Source organism: Cnephaeus nilssonii (genome assembly GCF_951640355.1).
Source record: "Cnephaeus nilssonii genome assembly, chromosome: 6".
In the NCBI taxonomy this organism is placed as follows: Eukaryota; Metazoa; Chordata; class Mammalia; order Chiroptera; family Vespertilionidae; genus Cnephaeus; species Cnephaeus nilssonii.
Window position 1 is genome coordinate 6,290,553 of NC_137077.1, and position 20,410 is coordinate 6,310,962.

A 20,410-nucleotide genomic window follows, 5' to 3' on the forward strand; every position below is an offset into this window, starting at 1 on the left:
CAACCTCCTGCTGTCGTCACTGGCACTTCAGGGCCCCTGTGCCTCAGCTCCCTCCTCTGTATCAGGCTGGGGACAGTACTTCGCCACGGGGCTCCACAGGGACGTGGGCATCAAGTGGCTGACCCGGGCGCACCAGCCGGTGGCCGGACTCCTAACGCTCCCTCCCTCGCTCCCTCGCTGGCTCACTCCATGCCAAGGGCTGCTCCTCTCTGTGGGCTGTCGGTGCAGTCCTGCCTCCTCTAGGTGAGGTGGGGAGGCCAGGGGGGTCTGTGGGGGGTGTGACAGCAGTATCACCCCTCTAGCCCCGGCACCCCACAGCTCTGACCACCGGGCTCCCCTGCAAACCTCACTCTGGTTCCCACAACTTTGGGTTCCACAGGCCACGTTCTCCCCTCCGGGGTCCTTGCCCTGTTTGGAGCCACACTAACTTAGCCTTTCCAGCGGCTCCTGCCTCCACAGAAGGCCCCGTAGCTTCGATTTATTTGACTTCAAGAGAAAGGCGATTCTAGTGACATCATGGGCACTGTGGGTGCCCCTTGGGTCACTGGGGCCTCGCCTGGGGCCGGGGCTTACCCTGTGACGAGGGGCTGCCAGAGGCTCCATCCGCCAGAGGCTCAGTGGCCGCCCGCTCGAGCTTCTGTCGCTGGTAGTTGGCGAGGCCCACCTTCAAACTCAGATGTCAAAACTAGACCTTTGCTTTGGGCTGCTTCCTGTTTCGTGCTCCTGTTAAGTCATCTCCATCCCCAGCAGGACCCCAGCTCAATGTAAACCCTGGGCCCAGGCCCAGAGCAAGGGGCAGGGAGCCAGACCCCGGGGGTGGGCGAGGGGCACGAGAGGGAACCCTGGTCCAACCCTGCTCCCCATGTGGCCAGTCCCTGGAGCAGGGCCCCGGCTTTGCTCCCCACCCCACCCACTTCCCTGGCCACCTCACTGCTGCTGCCCGTCCAGCACGAACCCGTGCCCTTGTCCACTCTGCCTCCGGGCCTCGGAATGAGTTGTCCCCTCTGCCTGTCCCCTTGTCTCCCATTCCTGCTGCCCCTCTCCAGGGACATCTCCTGTCCCCTCTCCTGCATTCCTCCGTCCATCGACCTCCCTCCTCCACATCCGTCTTCTCACCCAGCTGAGTCACCCTGGTATCGTCTCCCTCACTCTGCCTTCTCCAGACAGCAGTCCCCTCGGGGGAGGACCCTGGGCTCCCCCAGGCCTGGCATCCAGCAGTCTGCCGGCCAGAGGAGGTGTTGTTACGTGGTCTGTCCCCATCCTGACCCTGGGCTTCTCCCCCACAGGCTACCCTGCAGTTCTGCGTGGTGAAGCCGCTCATGGCCGTCAGCACCGTGATCCTCCAGGCCTTTGGCAAGTACCAGGACGGCGACTTTGAGTAAGCAGCGGTCCCCGCAGGGGCGTGTGGGGGAGTTGGTGCCAGGGTAGATGTCCCTGCCCAGAGGCAATGCCTGGCTAGGGAAGGAGGCGGCCACAGACCGGGCACACGCACGCCCTCAGGACCTCCTCTGAATGGAGGCCACACATGTTCCCAGCCTTCCTCCCGCCTCCGCACCCCTGAGCTGCGAGGCTGGGCCTGGCAGGGGCACGAGGCCCGCCTCTGGCACAGGAGGAGCCCTCAGCATCCAGCCCCTTTGCATGGGGGAGGGGGGCACCTGGGGCAGAAGGAACAGTGACCATCCAGGCAGGCAGCAGGGCTGGAGCTCAGAGGCCCGCCTTGAGTCCTCGGGTAGAAAGCCTCGCCTGGGGAACTGCCCACAGGCCTCTCACTGGGCGTGAGGGAAAGGGGCCACATGGCCGTGTGCTGGCCTGCGCTCGGCAACACCACCTGGACGGTCACAGCAGCCCGTGGGCAGACGGAGGCTCAGTGGGTGTAACTTGCTCAACTTGGAAAGAGCAGGGCTGAGCTCCCGTCGCGCTGACACCCCCATCTGACCATCAGGCTGAGCCCTCACCCAGGCAGACTGGCTTCCACGCCTGGGTCGTGTCCCCCACCAGAGCTGCGGGCAGGTGGCTAGACACCCCTGTGTGAGGCAGGGGCCCTGGCCCGGCCCATGCTGCAGGCGCACCCGCACCCGCCTCATGTTCTGGCCCCTTTGATCACCATGTGGCTCGTGGAGCGCTGCTTGGGGAGCACGGCGGAGCCAGGGGGATTGGCTTAGGGCAGGACAAGGGAGCGGGGGGCTCCTTGTCCCTCGGAGGGGTCTGTCCAAGCCAGCATGCTCCCCTTTTCTGCAGCGTTGCCAGCGGCTACCTGTACGTGACCATCATCTACAACGTCTCCGTCAGCCTGGCCCTCTACGCCCTCTTCCTCTTCTACTTCGCCACCAGGGAGCTGCTCAGCCCCTACAGCCCCGTCCTCAAGTTCTTCATGGTCAAGTCCGTCATCTTCCTCTCCTTCTGGCAAGGTGAGCCTCCTGCCTGCCACCCCCAGCACCCCTGGGGCCCAGGCCCTGGGGTGGTCCTTGGGGATCCCAGCCTGGAGCTCAAAGGGGCCTCCATCCACTGGGTGCCCACTCGGGCAGAAGTCGGGGCCCTCAGGGGCCTTAGGAGCCAGGGCAGAGCTTTAGTGGGGCTGCTTCATGGATGGGGGGGGACACGGGTGACCCCGCATAATCTGTGACGTCTCAGTGTTAGTGGCCGGAAAGGGTCTGGGGGTGTGGGGTTCCCAAGGGGCCTCGGCCTGTGTCAGCAATGCTGCCCCACAGGAGCAGCCAGGGCCCCTACTTCCACCGCCTATTGGGGGGCTGCATGGAGGAGGAGGGCATGGGAGGCGGTCCAGCCTGGGCCAGACACCCACCGTGCCTCCCAGGCCTGCTCCTGGCCATCCTGGAGAAGTGCGGGGCCATCCCCAAGATCCACTCGGCCCGCGTGTCGGTGGGCGAGGGCACCGTGGCTGCCGGCTACCAGGACTTCATCATCTGCGTGGAGATGTTCTTCGCAGCGCTGGCCCTGCGGCACGCCTTCACCTACAAGGTCTATGCCGACAAGAGGCTGGACGCGCAAGGTGAGAGCCAGAGCCCTCCTGCCCCGCGGCGGCCTGCAGGGTGGACGGGCCAGGAGTCCTGGGTCACATGAGGGAGGTCCTGGGAGCCAGGCCCACCTGTCTTTGGCAGCCGGTCTAGAGTCCGGAGACCCGAAGTTGACAGGCGCAGTACCCCGTGGGACGGTCAGGACAGAGATTCTAGAAAAGCAAGTCCCTCAGGGTTCCTGACATGAGTCCGGTTCTCCGTTTATCCCAGAATCCTCTGCTCTTAAGTGTTTTGTTGTTTTTTTAACCTGATTACCTCTCAGAAGCAGACTTGGGTGGCAGTAGCTCTGAACAGCTTCCTTTTACACTTGCTTTTACACTTCCTGGGTCAGAGCAGAGCCCCCTGGAGAGACAAAGTCCCGTGCTGGCCCCACCCTCAGAGGTTCCACAGTCACTGATCTGGGCTCGGGCCTGGCAGGGCGGGATCTCAGAGCTCTCGGCCTGGGTGCCTCTGCTGCCACTGGGCCTGGAGGGAGGCCCAAGGGGAGCAGGAGGAGGAGTCTGGGGATGCTGGGATGATGGGAGGAGGGGAGGGCCTGGAAGGGAGGCCTCCTGGTCTAACACATCTACCCGGAGCTCGGCTGCTGCCAGCTCCCTTCCCATTGGCTGGAAGCGGGAAGCCCACCCCCAGGCGCAGCACTGATGCCCACCCCGGGCCGGGGCCGCCATGTCCTGGGGCGAGTATAGAGGACCGCCTGGCCTGTGGCCGGCTCCTTGACGCCCACCCCTTCCTGCCATGTTCTTTCCCTGGTGGGAGGCCTCGGGGCCTGCGCAGCTGCTGACGCGTACTCCAGGCCTCGTGACTGGTGGGCCCGGCCGCGTTTCCCCAACACGCTGGCTGGGGGCTGGGGGCTGGGGGCTGGGGCCTGGGGGTGCTTTCTCCACATCTGACTGCAACCTGTCAGTGCCAGGCACTGTGCTGCCCGGCTCAGCGCTGCCGCTGGTGGCCCACTGGCTTCCCACCAAGGCCCCAGCTGGAGGGTCAGCCTCCCGGTATTGAGGGCGATGTCCCTGGATGGTCCTGACAGACCCTGTCCCTCGGGAAAGTCCCTTTGTGCCCAGAGCCTGGGAAGGTCTCAGTGTTTGAGGACCATTTCCAGTGGTGGCCCTGCAGCCGCTCTGAGTGGAGGCCCGGGCCGTCTTCCCCGACACACCCACCCGCAGCCGCGCAGCTGTGCACGGACCCTGCCCGCCAGGGGAAGCTGCTGCTTGCCATTGCCCCCCGCGTGGTCCTGGCCTCACAGTGCCCAGCCCCTCAGCCCTCCGGTCTGGCGTGGGTGCAGAGCTGGCTCTGTCGTGGGGGCTGCACAAGAAACCCCGCCCCAGCCTCTCTTTCCTGTCTGTGAAGTGGGGAGAGGTTTGTGGTGCCCAAGGCACAGGCTTAGCAATTCCCGCCAAAGCTGGAGAAGTGGGGTGTGGGGGCCCTGACTTCGGGGCGGAGGTGAACTCGGCCCGCCACTCTGGTGTCCACTGTTTGTCCCCCCATAGAGAGTGGGAGTGCCTCGGGGATCCTCTTTCGGTGGATAGTGTGCCTAGGCCCGAGGGGAAGCTGGGGCTGCCGGGGTGCCGGTGGGGCAGGGGTGGGGGCGGCAGGGGGCGTGGTGTGCACTGGCCTCGGTGGTGGGCCATGGTGTTCACTCAGCTGTCTCTTGTCTTCTCTATTTCTCCTGCTTCTCCCCCTCCCCCGCCCGCCCTGCTTTTGCCCCGGGTTTGGCCGTGGGCAGTGCCAACGTATGGTCCTTACGGTAGGTTCTGCTCTCTGTCTGCATGTCTGTCCTGCATGTCAGTCCTGGTCACTGTCACCGGCACGCCTCTCTGCCTGGTTCTGTGTCCCTGTCTCCTCACCACGGGCACCTGAAGGCAGTGCCCAGAGCCCTGCCTGCCAAGGGCCGCCCTCTGTCGAGCCTGCTCTGTCCGGCCTGTCGTCTGGCATACGCCCTGTGTGGTTCTGGGGCACAGCACCCATTACTGGGAAACCAGGGGCATTTCGTGTGTCCATGGCGGAGGCGTGCAGGCAGAAAGGGCAGGCGCGTTTGAGTCTGAAGACCTGGCTGCGAGTTGAGCTCTTCCCTTACCTCTCAGTGTGTGGCCTGGCCTGTGGGGATGATTCACCAGAGAGGGAGTAAGATAAGCTTATCGGCCGGCCGGTAGCTCCCGCCCTCTCGGGGGAGCTGGTGAAGATGTCTGCTCCGCCAGGTCCAGCCCTGCAGCTGCCCCGATGGAACGGGTCCCTGGTCCACTCCCTCAGGAGGGGGGGCAGGGCCAGCACGTGGAGCCCCGTCCCCAGCACTCCCTCCTCCACTCGTGCCGGCTTGGCCTGCCTCCCCGGAGCATCCTGGGCTCATTGCCTGCATCGTGCCAGTCTCCACCCCGGGCCCGTCCCACCTGCCGGACTCAGCCCCCAGGGCTGCTAACCTCCACCCCTTCAGGGTGCTCTCTGCTCTGCGCCCCAGCCAGAAGGGCCGTGTCTTTGCCTGCACTTTCTCACGTGCAGAGCCCCATCCTCGGTCCCAGGAGGGGGTGGTTGGATGGCATAGCCTTGGGGGGTGGGTCCCAGGACTAGAGGTGGTTGGATGACAACCTTGGGGCCGAGCCCCTTGTCTCCGCTGCGCCAGCCCCTCACCCCCCTGCCTCCCGCCCACAGGCCGCTGCGCCCCCATGAAGAGCATCTCCAGCAGCCTCAAGGAGACCATGAACCCGCACGACATCGTGCAGGACGCCATCCACAACTTCTCGCCCGCCTACCAGCAGTACACGCAGCAGTCCACCCTGGAGCCCGGGCCCCCCTGGCACGGCGGCGCCCACGGCCTCTCGCGCTCCCACAGCCTCAGTGGCGCCCGCGACACCGAGAAGACGCTCCTGCTCAGCTCTGATGACGAGTTCTAAGCGTGGCTGCTGCTGGGGAAGGACTGGTACCTGGCCCAGGGCAGGTGTGCCCCTCCGGCCTCACGCCCAGCCCGGAGGCAGGCGCCACGGCGTTGGCATTGCCTTTAATTTATTGGACCAGAGCACTCACATATCGCTTCCAGAGGGACAGCCCGTCGCTGTCTGCCCAGAGAACAGCCCAGGCTCACCCCGAGCCTTCAGGAATATTTCTACACGGCCACGCCGCACGCCCCAGCGAGGAGCAGGGGACACGGGGAGCGACTCCCGTGCCCGTGCGGCTCGCGCTGCGGTGGCGGCGTGTTGGGACCAGCCGTGCCCCAGGCCCTGACGCTTGTGTGTGGACCAGTGGCCACAGCCGCTCAGCTCCGTCCCCAGCTCATTGCCCTCCCCATGAGACTCAGCCCCTCCCCGAACACGTGCACTCAGCTCTGCCCCTGCTTCCTCCGCCTCCTTGTGCTGCATTAGCTCTTCTGGGCGGGAGGGAGGAGGGGGAGGGGGAGGGAGCTGTCTGTGGAGACCCTCCTGACCCGGCCTGCCTGGCCTGCTGCAAGGCTCAGCCAGACGCCAGGAGCCACAGGTCCCACTAGGAAGGCGCTCAGGAGCCTCTGGGCCCCTCTTCTGTGCGTGTGGCCTCTCCAAGTGAGGTCCCTGCGTCCCCTGGGTGTCCTCCTGGCCTGCGGAGGACAGCGGCAGCCCACACTGCCCCGCTCCTGGGTCTGTCTGGAGAGCATTGGGGGCAGAGCCCTTACTGCCTGGTTGCTCAGAGGATCGGGGCTCCCACCTTCCTTCCTGGCTGAGCAGTCAGACCTTTGCTGGCCCCGATCATTGCTGGGGCTTCCCCCTCCCATTTCAGGGAAAGAGTCTGAGTCTCCACACTTCAGACCAGCTTCCGGAGGACACGGCTCTGTGGGAGGGAGGACAGAGGGCTGGGCCTGCAGGAGGGCCCCGGCCCCATCCCCACACGGCCTGGTGTCCTGCTCATCTGGCCCAGCCCATCTCTTCTGTGCCTTAGTCACACATGAACGCTCCACTCCCCGGGCCTCAGTCTGTCCCAGACACTCCCTGGGGGCTCCCTGCTAAGCTGCTGGCACTCAGGCTCCTGCAGTGCTGGGCCAGGCGCCTTGGACAGGCCTCCGGTGGCCAGGACCACCAGGCCCCTCCCCTTGCCCACCTCCACACCCACACACCTGGGGCCAGAGCCCCTCTGCAGCCTGGGCTCACGGCGGCCACCGTCAGGAAGAGGCTTGATGGACACGGCTTGTTTGGACAGGCAGAGCGTCCGTCCCAAGATAGCGCGTGTTTGGGCGGCAGCAGCCGGGGAAGGCAGGAAGGGGCCGGGAGAAGGGCCTGCCCGTGGCTTCAGACTTCACGGTGGAATCTTCCCTCTTGGCCACTCCTGGGATGAGCTGTGCCCAGGGTCGGGTGGGGGTTCCATCCCAGTCATCTTCCTGAGCACTTGGCCCTTGTGACCAAGCCAGCCCTCCTGGTGGGGCGGGGGCCCAGGCCTGCTTGAGGGATACTAGAGGCCAGCTTTCAGGTCCCTGTCTGGTGGGCTTGGCCAGCCAGCCCCAAGCTGCCTGGGAAGGCAGCAGGCCGGTGCAGGCTGCCTGAGAACGCCCTCTACTCCCCCCACCCCCGACCCCGCTCCCACCACTTCCCTTCCTTTCTGTTTCTCTGATCCTCCTTCCAGGCCAAAGTGTGCGGCTGCTCCCTGCCCGGCTCTGCCCTGCAGCTCCGGGCGGGAGCCAGGCCCGGAGCGATGGGGGCTGGGAACGGCCTGACCACCCACCTACTTCCTAGGATTCGTAACCTACCTTGTCTTTTTTTAAACTTTTTTTCCCAATAGAGTAGCTCTTTGTACATAAAAAATACTTGAAAAATTAATTGTATGATGTATGAGAAGACAGAGTCCCCTAGTTTTATATCTCGTGTATGACTGCCGTGAGTTCCACCAGAAAGTCGCTCTATTTTGGTCTCTGTGACATTTTAAATGCGTGACAGAAGTGAGCAAATAAAGTGAGAAAGAAATATATATATATATATGAGATAATATAGATTGTATTGAAATCTCCTCTGCCTGTGGGTGAGGTTTTTTCCTTCCTCTTCCCACCCCCGTGTTGGGGTGGGTTTCGTGGTTGTGAGCAAGGGTGTCTTAGGAAACCCTGTCCTTCCGGTGTGAACATAAAGGTGATGGGGGACTTCACATTGTCAGAGGCTAAAATTGCCTCCCTGAACCCAGCCTCCACTGTGGGACCCTGGGTGCCTCCCTCTAGCGCCAGGCCTGGAGCTGGGCAGGGGGCACTGCCTCTACTCACAGGCCAGGTGTCTGGCCTGGCCTGGCCGGGCAGGGCACCTTCCTGCAGCCACCTCCGCTGCCTCTTCGGGGGGCCGGGGTGTGTGTGTGTGTGTGTGTGTGTGTGTGTGTGTGTGTGGCTGCTGACTCGGGCCCTCAGGAATGCGGTGGGGGTGGGGAAATTCCCAGCCTCAGCTTGGCCCTCCTGCAGCTTCCGGCTGCCTTTTCCTTAGGCCTGAACGCAGCATCTCAGCGTTGGGTGAGGATCAAGGGTCCAGGGCCCCAACCTGAGGAGGAGGAGGAGGAGGAGGAGGAGGAAGAGGAGGAGGAAGGCCTGTGGATCAAGCCAACCTATGTGGTTTGGCCTTTCCCCAACTTGCATATCCGTGCCTTCTCCCAGCCCCGCCATCTTCACACCCATGGCAGCCACTCAAACCCTCACGCAGCGGAGCGCACCCCGGTCAACATTCACTCCGTTCAAGCTTGAGCCCCTCTGGCTCCCAGTGCTTGTCACCTGTGCCCTCTGAGCACCTTCCTGGCACAGATGGGTAAACCGAGGCTGCAAGAAGCTACATAAGTCACTAAAGGTCACGCAGCTAGGAAAACACATCTGGATTCAAACCCCGATTTCCCTGACGTGCACAGTGTACCCTGTCGCCTGGGCCCCAGGATGAGATGCGGCTGCGTGTAGGCCTGCGGGCTGGGACTGAGGAAGCCGCCCCCCCCCCCCCCCGGCGCGCCCCTCCCCCGTGCCTTCCGGAACATGAGGAAAGTATTTTCTACTTGGCTGTAGAAAGTCAGCCCTCGACGTGAAAGTGCTGGAGCGATGACTCTCAATCTGGGAATTTTCCTCTCGGAGCGGGGCTGTTTTTTCGCTGAAGGGATGCCCAGGGAACTTAACCTTACATTTCACTGTGCTCCCGGCTTTGCCTTCCCCACGGAGGATCCTTGGCTCGGGCACCCAGAAGGAAGGCCATGCTTTGGCACCACCCATCTGGGTTCCCACCTCCAGCCCACCCCCAGCGCACGCGAGAGCAGCGACGGTGCTTAGCTTTCACTTGCAAACGAGTTAGCCCTCCCGCCCAGCAGAGGGTTCTGCCTGGGCTGGGAAAGCAGAACTCCCATCTTGGGCCCCTCAGAACGCCGCCCCCCCCCCCTCCAAACAACAACAACAACAAACCATAGCTCAGGACACGCACTTCTTCACTGTGGAAAAAGAGAACTTGACTTTATTCAGAAAGTCTACAAAATACAGAAGGCGGATAAGTCGCTTACTGTAAGTCAGAAAATAAATAAATTCTGGAGGCCGGGGCAGTTTTTTAAAAACATTTTTTTGGTTGTTGCCATCCGGCTTTCCCTAAATATAAGATAAAATGTGATTTATTTGCAGATATAAAATATAAAGTCCAGCGCAGGGCCACACGCCACGTTTCCCAGGGAGTGGGCTCCGGCCGGAGAGAATAACTTAGACTCGTGCAATAAATAACAGCGGGCGCAGCTGTGTACAGTGTGTGAGGGGGGGGCTGGGCTTCCCAGAACAATCAACGGCCGTGGCCAGCCCCCACCCCAGGGGGGACAGTCACAGGGGAAGAGGTGGGACTGTCCCTTTTGAGGACCCCCACCCCAGGCTGCAAGATGGCGGGACCTGTCATCTCATCTCCCCACCTGCCTCCTCCGTCCCCTTGCTAATTGGCTAGCCAGCCCCTTCCCTCTCTTCCATCTACATCCCCTTCTCTCTCCTTCTACTTCTCTTACCTTGACTCACAGACAGCCGTCTCCCAGGCCACGGCAGCCCTGCCTCCCCTTCCCAGTCCCTGTCCACGGCCCCCCTGGCCATGGCTGGAATCCCAGGACAGCAGTGGGAGGACCTGGCTGTACGGTTCAGCTCACCCACTAAGCACAGGTGGCCCACCCAGGGGACGCCCGTTTCCCGTCTGCTAACAGGGCAGGCGACTTCCCCAGGCCCGAAGCAGGGGAGGGGGGGGGGAGGGCACCAGCTCCCCAGCTGGGCAGCCCCACAAGACATACAGGGCCGAACCTAGTGCTGCCCAGGACGGGCAGGGGCCACCGGCACAATCTGAACAGTTTCCCCAACGTGGGGAGGCCCTCTTGTCCTGACGACTCTTCTCTAGTCTAATTCGCTCGGTATCCCTCCTCCCAATCTAGGAAGGCGGAGCTTTCAGCCAAGGGAGACCTGGACCCACCCTGCCCCCATCTCCCCCAAGTTGCCCCTTCCCGGGGATATGAGGCCCCGGTTTCAGGGGCTGCACAAGGAAGACAGGCTCCAGGGAGAGCACCTGTGTTAACCACAGGGGCTGGGGCTGCAGAGAAATGGCACCTGGGACAGGTCGTGCTTAGGCACTTGGGGAAGGGAGCGGGGGTCGGAGGGGAGTGGTTTGGGGAATGGGGCGTGGTGGGGGGAGGGGGGCGCAGCGGGCACTAGGAGCAGGGCGCGGGCGCGGGCGCGGGGGCGGGCCCTGGGGCGGGGCCGGGGGCCGGGCTCCGAGCCGACTTGACGATGGTGATGACGCTGGCGGGCGCCACGAGCGCCGTGGGCCCCCGGGAGGCCGCGACGGAGCGCGCGAAGCCCTGCAGCGCCTCGCACTTGCCGCGCAGCGCGTCGAGCTCCAGGCGCATGGCCGCGTTCTCGCGCGCCAGCTTGTCCACCTCGCGCTCCAGCTCCGACTTCTGCTTCTGCAGCTCCTCCTTCTGGCACACGCGCTTCACGCGGCAGCTGGCCGCGTAGCCGCGGTTCTTGAGCGTGCGGCGCCGCTGCTTGAGCCGCGTCACCTCCTCGGCGGAGAGCCCGCGCAGGTGCCGGTTCAGCTCGCGCACCGACAGCCCCATCAGCGCCTCGTCGGACAGGTGCGGCGTGTTCTCGCTCAGCTCACGCTTGATCTGCGGGCAGCGCGGAGTGGGGGGAGGGGGGAGACGTATGGGGAAACTGAGGCCCAGGGTCGCGTCCTTGCCTATGGGCCGAGCCCTGGGCCTGGCACGCATCAGGTGCTGGGGATGGCTCCCCCTCCACCGCCGTAGGCATGGAGGTGCTGGACTTGTTCCAAGACCCCAAAGAGGGGCAGGAATCCGTAAGAAACCCAGGAAAGCACCTTCCAAGTCCCGCAGCCCAGTGGGCATTGTCCTGATGGGGAAGCCGGTCTGGAGAGGGAAGTGGCCTGCCCCGGGGACACAGCCTAGCTGACCGAGCCCAGGCCTCCTGGCCATGGCCCATGAATGCCTCCCGCCTGTTGAGCTGCTTTGGGGATTCCAGGGCCTGAAGGGGAAGTTGGCTGGGCAGCTCAGCCTGGGCAGGGAGGGGGGGAAGGGCTGGGACTACAGGGGCTCCTCACCTTCAGGGCTTTGCTGGATAAGGGATCCACAGACATGTTTGCAGAAGGTACCCTCTGGGCTGAGACCTAGGGGAGAGAGGAGGCCAAGGTCACTTTTTCCCTCTCACTCACAATCCTGACTCACTGCCTGGCCACTCAAGGCCCCTGTGTCTCGGACTCATCTCACCACTTTCGTCCATCCCAGTGGTCCAGCCACAGCGGCCTCTTTGAATGGCTCACTCCAGCCCCAGGGCCTTTGCACTTGCCACTCCCGTCCCTTTACTGCCTCATAGCATCTCTTCAGCAGGTATATCTTTGCTCAATGCCACCTCTTCAAAGAGGTCTAACTATCTGGCTAAAACACCCCATTGTGTCATATCATATAACCCTATTTACCAACCCTCATAACAGTCACCTGTTCTGCAGTTTTGTTTTGTTTTGTTTTGCAGTTATTTTTTTAAATTTTTTTTTTATTGATTTCAGAGAGGAAGGGAGAGAGAGACAGACAGACAGAAACATCAATGAGAGAGAACCACCGACTGGCTGCCTCCTGCGCGCCCCCTACTGGGGATCGTGTGTGCCCTGACCTGGAACCGAACCAACAGCCTCTTGGGTCCTGGGCGGATGCTCAACCCCTGAGCCACGCAGGGCTGTTGTGCAATTATTTTGTTTGATGACTTGTTTATGGTTTGTCTCTCTCCCTCCCACCTCTCCTCCACCAAAATGTAAGTCTACAAGGGTCAAGGCCTTGCCTGTCCCACCGCTGCCTCCATATGCCTAAACCAGTGCCTGGCACATGGTCAGGTCTCCATAAGTATGCACCAAGTGAATGCTCCCTCTTCCCCAGCAATTCTCCCACATGGAGCCCAGACATATGGCGCGGCTCAGTGGTTGAGAGTCGACCTATGAACCAGAAGGTCACGGTTCGATTCCTGGTCGGGGCACATGCCCGGGTTGTGGGCTCCATCCCCAGTGTGGGGTGTGCAGGAGGCAGCCGATCAATGATTCTTTTTCATCATTGATGTTTCTCTCTCCCCCGCTCCCTTCCTCTCTGAAATCAATAAACATATATTTTCATTCAAGTACAAACTACATACAGAAAAGTGCACAGAACACATGTGTACCAGTCAATGACATTTCACATTCGACGGGCCAGTGGTCATTGCTCTGGGCGGGGAAAGTTCCCTTTAAAGCACGGCCACCCTGCCCTTCTCCCCATTCATTCTCCGCTGGTTTTCTCTTCCGATAATCCCCATGTGAAGGGGACGGTGAGGAGCAAAGGAGAGCAGGGCGGGGGGTGATCTGAGACCAGCCTCCTGTCGGTTCTCACTAGTGACCCCCAGTCTGACAGAATGAAGCAGGGGTGAAAGCCGGTCCAGACCTTGGCTCCCTGAGCTGTGTGGGGCCGAGTCTGACCCATTCTGCAGGCCCAGGTGCCTCGGACACTGGGGAGAAGTAGCAAGTGCACGGACTTCGGCACAAGACACCCGGGGCCTCTCGGAGGGTGTCCGACTTACTAGCCGTGGGGCTCCGGCACGTCAGTTAACCTCCCTGTGCCTCGGTTTCTCCCAGTGGCTGTGTATTAAGTCAGATCACGTTACTCCTCTCTCAAGCCCCCCATGGTCCCCATCTCACTCCAGTTATAGCCAAAATCATCACAGTGGCTCACAAGGCACCACCTATGGGGGCTCAGCAAATGCCCCTCTGACTTCAGCTCCTGCTCCACTCCCCTTGCCTCCCTCTGCACCCGCCTCCTTAACCCGACCGCACACACTGCCCCCGGGGCCCCTGCACGGGCTGGTCCACCTGCCCAGCCTCCCCTTCCCCTAAAGAGCCACAGAGCTGGCTTCCTCACTCCTGCAGGTCGCGCTCTTCAAATCTCGTGTTCTCACTCAATTTAGCATTCCCAGTCCCTCACACACAGACACACACACACACACACACACACACACACACACACACTCCCTGTCTCCCTTCCCGACCTCCTGTCTCTCTATAGCACTTCTCATACATGTAATTATTGCGCATGTATTTCACCTATTTGTTCAGTGTCTGCCTCCCCACTGGAATGCCAGCTCAGGACGGCACAGACCGTGTCTCGCCCACTCTGTGTCCCCCGTGCCTAGGGCAGTGCCTGGCCCAGAGCAGAAGCTCGGCGGTTGCTGCGTTCTCAGCGTGACTCAGGCCGAGGTGGGGACAGTCCAGGGCTTCTCAGAAATCCCCAGCCCCTCCCGGCCCACACAGCCAGGGGACCTGCCACCAGGGGGAAGCGAGTGGGGCAGGAAAGGGAAGTCGGCCTGCGAGAGATCCCCTGACAGGCAGCCGCCCTGGCCCTCGGGCGACGAGGGTCTCCAGGAGCACCCAGGCTCCTTGTGGGATAGCTGGGGGAAACGGAGGCCCAGAGAGTCCCCAGTCAGGACCCTACCCTGCCCCAGACCCCACCTGGAGACCCTCATCACCACCCCCACCGAAATACAGGCCTCTGAAAAGTCCACCTTCCCCAACACACACACCTGGGGAGGCCCCGGCATGTCCGCTGGTCCTCCACACACAGTCAGCGCATCTTCCCGCCTTGTGAGTCTGACCCGTCATCACCCACATGCGGACGCTCACGGCTCCCTACCATCCTGGGGCCAGGGGCCAGGCCCACCCGCACGGCTCCCAGGCTCCCTTTCCACCGCTGCCCACCTCCGTTCCGCATTCCAGCCACGTGGACCTTTCTACTTCCTCTGGCCCCTGTGCCGCCCCACACCCTGTGACACTACTCCCCTGGCTTTATCTGGCAGGCGCTGGGTATAGACATCTCCTCCTCCGGGAAGCCCGCCCTGACCTCCTGGACTCGTTGGGCACTGACCACCCAGCACTTCTCCCTTGCATTGTAATGGTCTGTTTCCCTTTCTGCCCACCAGACAGGGCGCTCCACAGGCAGGAACCAGGCCGAGGTAGCTCTGGGTGCTGATGCCGCCAGCGTGGGCCCTGGCAGGGGGCAGGCCCCCACGAGGTGTGGATGGGTGCAGTCTCTGACACCGTCTGTCATCTGGCTTGTCAGTGCCAAGCCCAAGCCCAGCTGAGTGCCACTGAGAGAAACACCTTCTGGCCCCGTCTCCAGTTCTTCCTCCTTTTCACCGGCCTCCTGGCTTCTGCATGGCAGGGCTGGTCACAGAGGCCAGGAGGAGGGGGAAGGAGCAGGAGGGGTTCTGTCCCCACGACGCTTGGCCCCCAGGTCGGGCGTGGGAAACAAGGAAAGGGGCGCTAGATTAAAAGCCAAGCTCCGGTTTGAGTCCCATCTCCTTTTCCAGGCTGTGTGACCTTGTGCAAGCTGCCCCACCTCGCTGGTCTCCACGTCCTCATCTGGAAGAACAGCACCTGCGCTCAGAGTTTTGGTGGAGCCAAGGGCAGGTCAGTGAGCATGTGGGAGGTTAGGAGAATGGCCGAGTCCGTCCAGGAGGGGTCAGGCCTGCAGCAATCACTGGCCCTCGCTTCCACAGCATCTCCCCGCTGGCCGCTGGCCGGGGTCGCACAGAAAAGGCCCCCACCTCCTCACTTTGCCCAAGGGGAGGGGGAGACCCACACAGCAGGTGAGTGGCTGCTTCCCCCCAAATCAGGAGGATTCTGAACACTGAATCCTGGTCCCTTCACACTGTCATCACCCTGACCCTCCCAACAACCCTGTGAGGTAATGACCAGAGGGGTCAGTAGAGCAGTCCAGGGTCACACAGCTAAACAAGGGTGGAGCCCAGGACGGAGGCCACGCCGAGCCACGTACCTCCTCCCGAGATGGCCCTCACAGGGCACCTCTCTGTCCCCCACCTCTGTGGAGAGGAGGTGGGCTCGCCAGTCTCCACGGCCACCCTGCTCTGATGCGCCTGGATCTGTGCAGACGAACAGATAGCCAGGCCGCCGTGCCCGCTGTGGGGGGGGGGGGGGGGTGATGCCGCAGTCTGGGCTCTACAGAGAGACCCGTGGGAGAGGGCAAGCCTCCCCGTACACAGGTTCCCTGAGCCTGCTGGGTGCTGGGTGCTGAGCACTGGGTGCTAGGGCTGATGCAGACCCTTGGAGACTGGTCCCTCAGACAAGTCACTTTTCCTCTCTGGGCCGTGGGTCCCTCACTTGTAAAGTGGGGACGATTTTATTAGCATTAGTGTGAGAAACACAAGTGGCTTAGACAGAGCAGAAGTGGCAAACGGTTTGCTTATCTCTCCATCATCCCTCCCTCCACTCTCAACACAGCCATCGCCCATCGCCCACAGCACATCCCTCCCTCCACTCTCAACTCAGCCACCGCCCACAGCACGGCTTCCCACTGAGCTTGGACACAACCTCAGAATCCTTCTCAACACAGCCCCCCTCTCAAGGAAGCCCGAGAGATGGGAACTGTTGACCAGTCCCTATTCTGTATGACTGGAGGCCCCGCCCACAGGGCTGGCTGGGATGCTGAGTCCCTGTAGGCCCTAGGGAGGCTCTGAACCTGCTCTCTCCTTTCCTCCTTCTCGTGTTCTAGCCTCAGCCCCCTCACCCACATCCTGGATGTCAGCTGAGGCACTCATGTTTGCCCAGGAATGTCCCTAGCTCAGCAAAGTCGGGCAATCACAGAGAGTCACAAGAAGGGGGAACTTTCTGATAACCTCAGGCTTTCAGACTTCAGCCCCATGCCGGGGCTGCTGCGCTATATGCCACGGGGCTGGGCCCTCCGCCTGCCGCCTCAGCCAGCATGGGCCTCAGCCAGGGGCTGGTCCAACCCCCTTGTTCTGTCACAGACAACCGAGCAGCTGTTTGGTGGCAGTGGTGGGCTGGAACCCAGGAGTCCTGACCCCCTAGCTCAGGGCTCGATCTTCAATGCCAGGCCCCCCCCCCCCCCCCCTTCTTCCCTCAGAGGCCAGAGAGCAGCCTCCATGCCAGGGGCTGCAGGTTCCTACCATTCTTTTGGAGGCATGGAGAACAAATGTACTCTTGGGGGATTGACAGCTGCCCTGCCCAGTCTGCAGCCACAGCCTCCTACAGTCCCGCCCGCCCCGCCCCGTCCTTTCCCTCTCCACTCTAGGGACATCCTGCAGACGGCCTACCCCCTGGCATGGGCTCCTCTCTGGCTGCTGAGCCGTTTCGCTTCCTCTGTGAGGACAGAGGGAAAAAATGTGTTTTCCCGGGGCCTTGGCAGCGGCACGGGGGAGCCTCCTCCCTGCTGGAAAGGGGAGGGGAGCCGGGAGAACCCAGCACCTCAGGGAAGCAGGAGCCCGGGATCCAGTTCCCGTTCTGCCACCCACTCACACTCACTGCTGTGCCCTTTCTCGGGCCTCAGTTTCCCAACATGTCAAACCTCCACCAAGCCTAAGGCACCTTCTAACCTGGCAGTCTTGGAGTTCAGAGTGTCAGATTCTGGCCCGGAATGGAGCTTCAGGACCACCACTGGCAGAGTGGAGGTCCTAGAGGAAGAGAAAGGAAATCAGGGAAGGCTTCCTGGAGGCAGGGGCATGAGAACACAGACTCAGAGACTTGACCATCCTTCTGCTCAGAGACCACTTCCTCTTTCAGCTGAACCATGACCATATAGCCGCCTCCTCACTGGCTTCTAGTCTTTCCATGACCATAGCCGCCTCCTCACTGGCTTCTGGTCTCTACCTCTGACCCACACCACCTATCTTCTCCCAAAGGCTGTCAGGAGGATCATTACTGAGAAAACCTACAAACCTATGTTTGGCTGGCTCATTTCAGAACCCTGCGGCGCCAGCCTCCCTCCTAGCCCACAGAGTTGGCCTCCAGGCCTCCACCATGTCCTTTCCCCACTACCTCCGAGGATCCTCTTGGACCCAGTGCTCCTTCCTTCAGCCGGCCAACACAAAAAGCACCCACTCTGTGCCAGGCTCTGAAGGCCCTCAAGGGCTCCACAGACAATCATCACTCACTCCATCTGACAACCTGGGTCCCTGGTCACCTTCTCCGGGAAGCCCTCCTTGATTGCCCTGGGTACGCTGGAGCCCTGTTCCTGGCACACCTTGGAGATATTGTGGGTCCGGTTCCAGACCACGGCCATGAAGCAAGTACTGCAATTAAGCAGGAGTTTTTTGGCTTCCTAGTGCATATAGGTTATGCTTACACTATACTGTAGTCTGTTAAGTGTGCAATAGCATTATACCCAAGAAAACAATGTACATATCTTAATTAAAAAAATACTTTGTTGCTAAAAAATGCTAATCATCCTCTGCGCCTGTTGGAAAGATGGTGCTGATAGACTTGCTCGACCTGCAGTTTGTAAGAAACACGGTATCTGCGAAGCGCAAAATAAAGCGAGGCCTGCCTTCGTACTAGGTACTTGCAAACCGCAGACCTCCCCCTCACACCACCCAGCTCCCCGCGGCTCTGTGTTTAGTTCGGTGGCTCTCCCTTTAACCTTTGTCTCCTCTCATCAACGGTAAGCTCCCGGAGGGCGGGTTCTGGATCTGGTTCGGCCACGGTCTCATCCCAGCCTCTGGCCCCGGACAGGCTCATAGCTGGAAGCATCGGGACTGAGGGAGGCACAGGGGCCGGGGGCGACCTGTGGGTCCCAGGCCCTAGTGAAGACCCAGGGTGACCCAGTGGAAGGTTAAGCCGTTCGGTGCTAGCTTTGCACCAGTGACAGAGCCAACCAGCCGCTTCCCCTCGTCCTCGGCCCCCCAACTCTACTCAGGATGTTTCCCGCCCAGCTTTGAGGGTGGGCCTGACGGAACCCCACACATTCCTGGACGTGCCAGGCCTTGGCCGGGGCCGTTGGCTCTGCTTTCTCTCCCAGTTTCCCTGGGAAATAGGCTCCGTGTAGAGGCTGCCATCCCGCCCCATTTCACCCCCAGCCCGCCCCCGGATGTTGCCTCGCTCCTGCTGCAGATGGGGATACTGAGGTTCCCCACTGCGGTCGCAGAGATCACCAGGGCTCAAAGACTCAAAAGATCATCTGGTTCCTCATCCCCCAAGCTCAGTTGGCCCCCCTCCCCCATGGTTCTGTAGCCCCTTGGGTGGGAAGAACGGAGGGCAGAATAGGACCTAGGAATCCCTAGCGCCAGCCCGTCCTTCAGGCTGCTGGGCGAAGGGGCGCTTCCCAGGGCTGATAAAGGGGCTGAGGGCTAGCTTGGGCCCCCCCTCACACATCAGCCCTTCATGCACCAAGGCCACCTGTCCCACTGCCTGCTGACCAGGCCCCCAGGGGGCGGGCTCTGGGCACACCAGCTGGCCGGGGCCCTCAACTAGCTCCTCAGGTCCGGCCATCCACAGGTATGTCTGACTAGTCCCACATGTAACTGAAACCACGGGCAGGACAGAAACCAACCCCACCCCTCCCTCGGTCTCACCCTCCCAGACCCAGCAGTACCAGCTCCAACCCCAGGCCAGCCAGCGGCCCAGCAAACAGGCCTGGGATCCCTTCCCAGCCCCCCACTTTGCTAGGGGTGTTCTGGCCCTTCCACTTCCTCCCGAGGCTGAAGGGGGTGACGGAGAGGCTGAGGGTCTGCCTGCCCCAAGGAGCAGGAAAGCCGGGATGAGGACCTGAGTTGTGCCAGCCCACCAGGGTACTGGAGGAAGGAGGGGCCCCCTCATTCTGCCCCCAGCCCCGCCGGGTGGGGTCTTTAATACTGTGCCCCACCCTGTGGCTGCAGCCGCCCGCTCAGGGAGGGGGGCAAACACCGAGATCACGTGGCCCCGGCCCGGGAAACTCCGGGGAAGAGCAGGGTCGCTGGCTGGTGGAACGGGGACAGCAGGGCAAGAATTCCCGGACTCCGTGAGACCACGACGGGGCCGCTTCCCCAGTTCGAGTCCCTATTCCGCATTTCCTCGCTGGGCACCCTCCTCCCCAGGTACGCACCGCTGGTAGCAGGCCCCAGGGTCCTCACCGGGTGGTCTCTCTCTGCATCTCCCTCCCTCTCTCCTCGGCACACCCGCGCGCACCAGCGGGCAGGACGCCCGGACGCGGCCCGGGAACACACACGCACTCGCCGCCCGCCCTCGGACGTAAACAAACCGCGCACGCCCGGCCGCGGGCGCCCGTCCAGGGAATGTTCTCACCGAGTCACGTACGTGCACACACTGCCCCCCCGCGCCTCCTGGATGGACGCTGACGCCAGCCGGCCCCCCCAGCCCCTTCCTGCCGGGCTTCGCCGCCTCGCGGCCGGCGCCCCCAGCACCCCAGCACCCCAGCACCCTGCCAAGCTCCCTTCGGCCCCGACTTGGTCCCTGGATCACGACCCCTCCTCCCGTCAACCGACCGGCGGGGGGGACACAGAGCACCAACAGCGCCGGCCCTGGCGCCCCGCCCCAGGCACGGTCTCGGGGTGCGGGAACCCTGCTGCCTCGGAGCCCCGCGCCCCCGTTCCCGCCCCGGACCCGCGCTCCTCACCCCTCCTCGGGCCCGCTTCTCCTGGCGCCCCTGGCACGCGCGGGTCTCGCTGCCGTCCGAGCTGCTGTCCCAGCCCGCTCCCCGGTGCGTCTCCCCTCCGGTCCTGACCGCCGGCTGCTCCGAGCCCGGCTCCCGGCTCCCGGCTCCCGAAGCGACGCGCCGAGTTTTGTTGTGGGGCGGGCGGCGCGGGAGGCCGCGCGAAGTTGTACGGAGCGCTTCCCGGAATTACTCACTCACAGGATTCCTTTCATTCATAAAAACCCAGTCATGCGGTGACGTCACCTCCCTGGCCGCCCCCCTCGGCCCCCTGAGCGGCCTCCGGGCTCTTAGGCCCCGCCCATTGCCCCGCCCCTCGGGCCCCGCCCACACGCCGGGCCGGCCCCGGGGTTCTCAGTTCCTATTAGGCTGGATGCGTTCACGTGACACCTCGCGAGTGAAGGTGTCATTTGGCTCATTTTACAGTCGACAGTCCTGAGCCTCTTCTCCTTTCGACCTACACCTTCTGCCATGATGATCTC

General features: G+C 62.4%; 2 protein-coding genes across 5 annotated transcripts in view; one reads left to right on the top strand and one right to left on the bottom strand.

Annotated features, from left to right (window-relative positions):
• Positions 1–7,966, top strand: part of TMEM184B (transmembrane protein 184B) — a 49,407-nt gene extending 41,441 nt beyond the window's left edge. Inside the window, exons 6-9 of one of the 3 annotated variants that reach the window (XM_079773861.1) lie at positions 1,287–1,378; positions 2,239–2,408; positions 2,813–3,007; positions 5,676–7,964. In XM_079773861.1, coding sequence (XP_079629987.1) covers positions 1,287–1,378; positions 2,239–2,408; positions 2,813–3,007; positions 5,676–5,917 — 699 coding nt within the window. In that variant the 3' untranslated portion in view covers positions 5,918–7,964. Of the gene's footprint in view, positions 1–1,286; positions 1,379–2,238; positions 2,409–2,812; positions 3,008–5,675 lie in introns of all 3 variants that reach the window. The other 2 variants (XM_079773860.1, XM_079773859.1) reach the window with 2 other exon arrangements.
• Positions 7,967–9,419: 1,453 nt separating this feature from the next.
• Positions 9,420–20,049, bottom strand: MAFF (MAF bZIP transcription factor F). 2 transcript variants are annotated; one of them, XM_079774427.1, is made up of 3 exons: positions 19,893–20,049; positions 11,558–11,623; positions 9,420–11,108 (listed from the first exon to the last, which is right to left on the bottom strand). In XM_079774427.1, exons 2-3 carry the CDS (start codon positions 11,591–11,593, stop codon positions 10,650–10,652), a joined length of 495 nt encoding a protein of 164 aa, XP_079630553.1. In that variant the 5' UTR covers positions 11,594–11,623; positions 19,893–20,049; the 3' UTR covers positions 9,420–10,649. The 2 variants fall into 2 exon arrangements, with proteins under 2 accessions (XP_079630553.1, XP_079630554.1); XM_079774428.1 differs by lacking the exon at positions 19,893–20,049 and adding an exon at positions 19,362–19,659.
• Positions 20,050–20,410: the final 361 nt, after the last annotated feature.

Excerpts from the sequence above, each read along its gene's own strand:
- MAFF (XM_079774427.1), bottom strand. The coding sequence starts at position 11,593 with ATGTCTGTGGATCCCTTATCCAGCAAAGCCCTGAAG. Across the intron at positions 11,109-11,557 it reads TATCCAGCAAAGCCCTGAAG|ATCAAGCGTGAGCTGAGCGA; the intron begins GTGAGGAGCCCC and ends CGCTGCCCGCAG.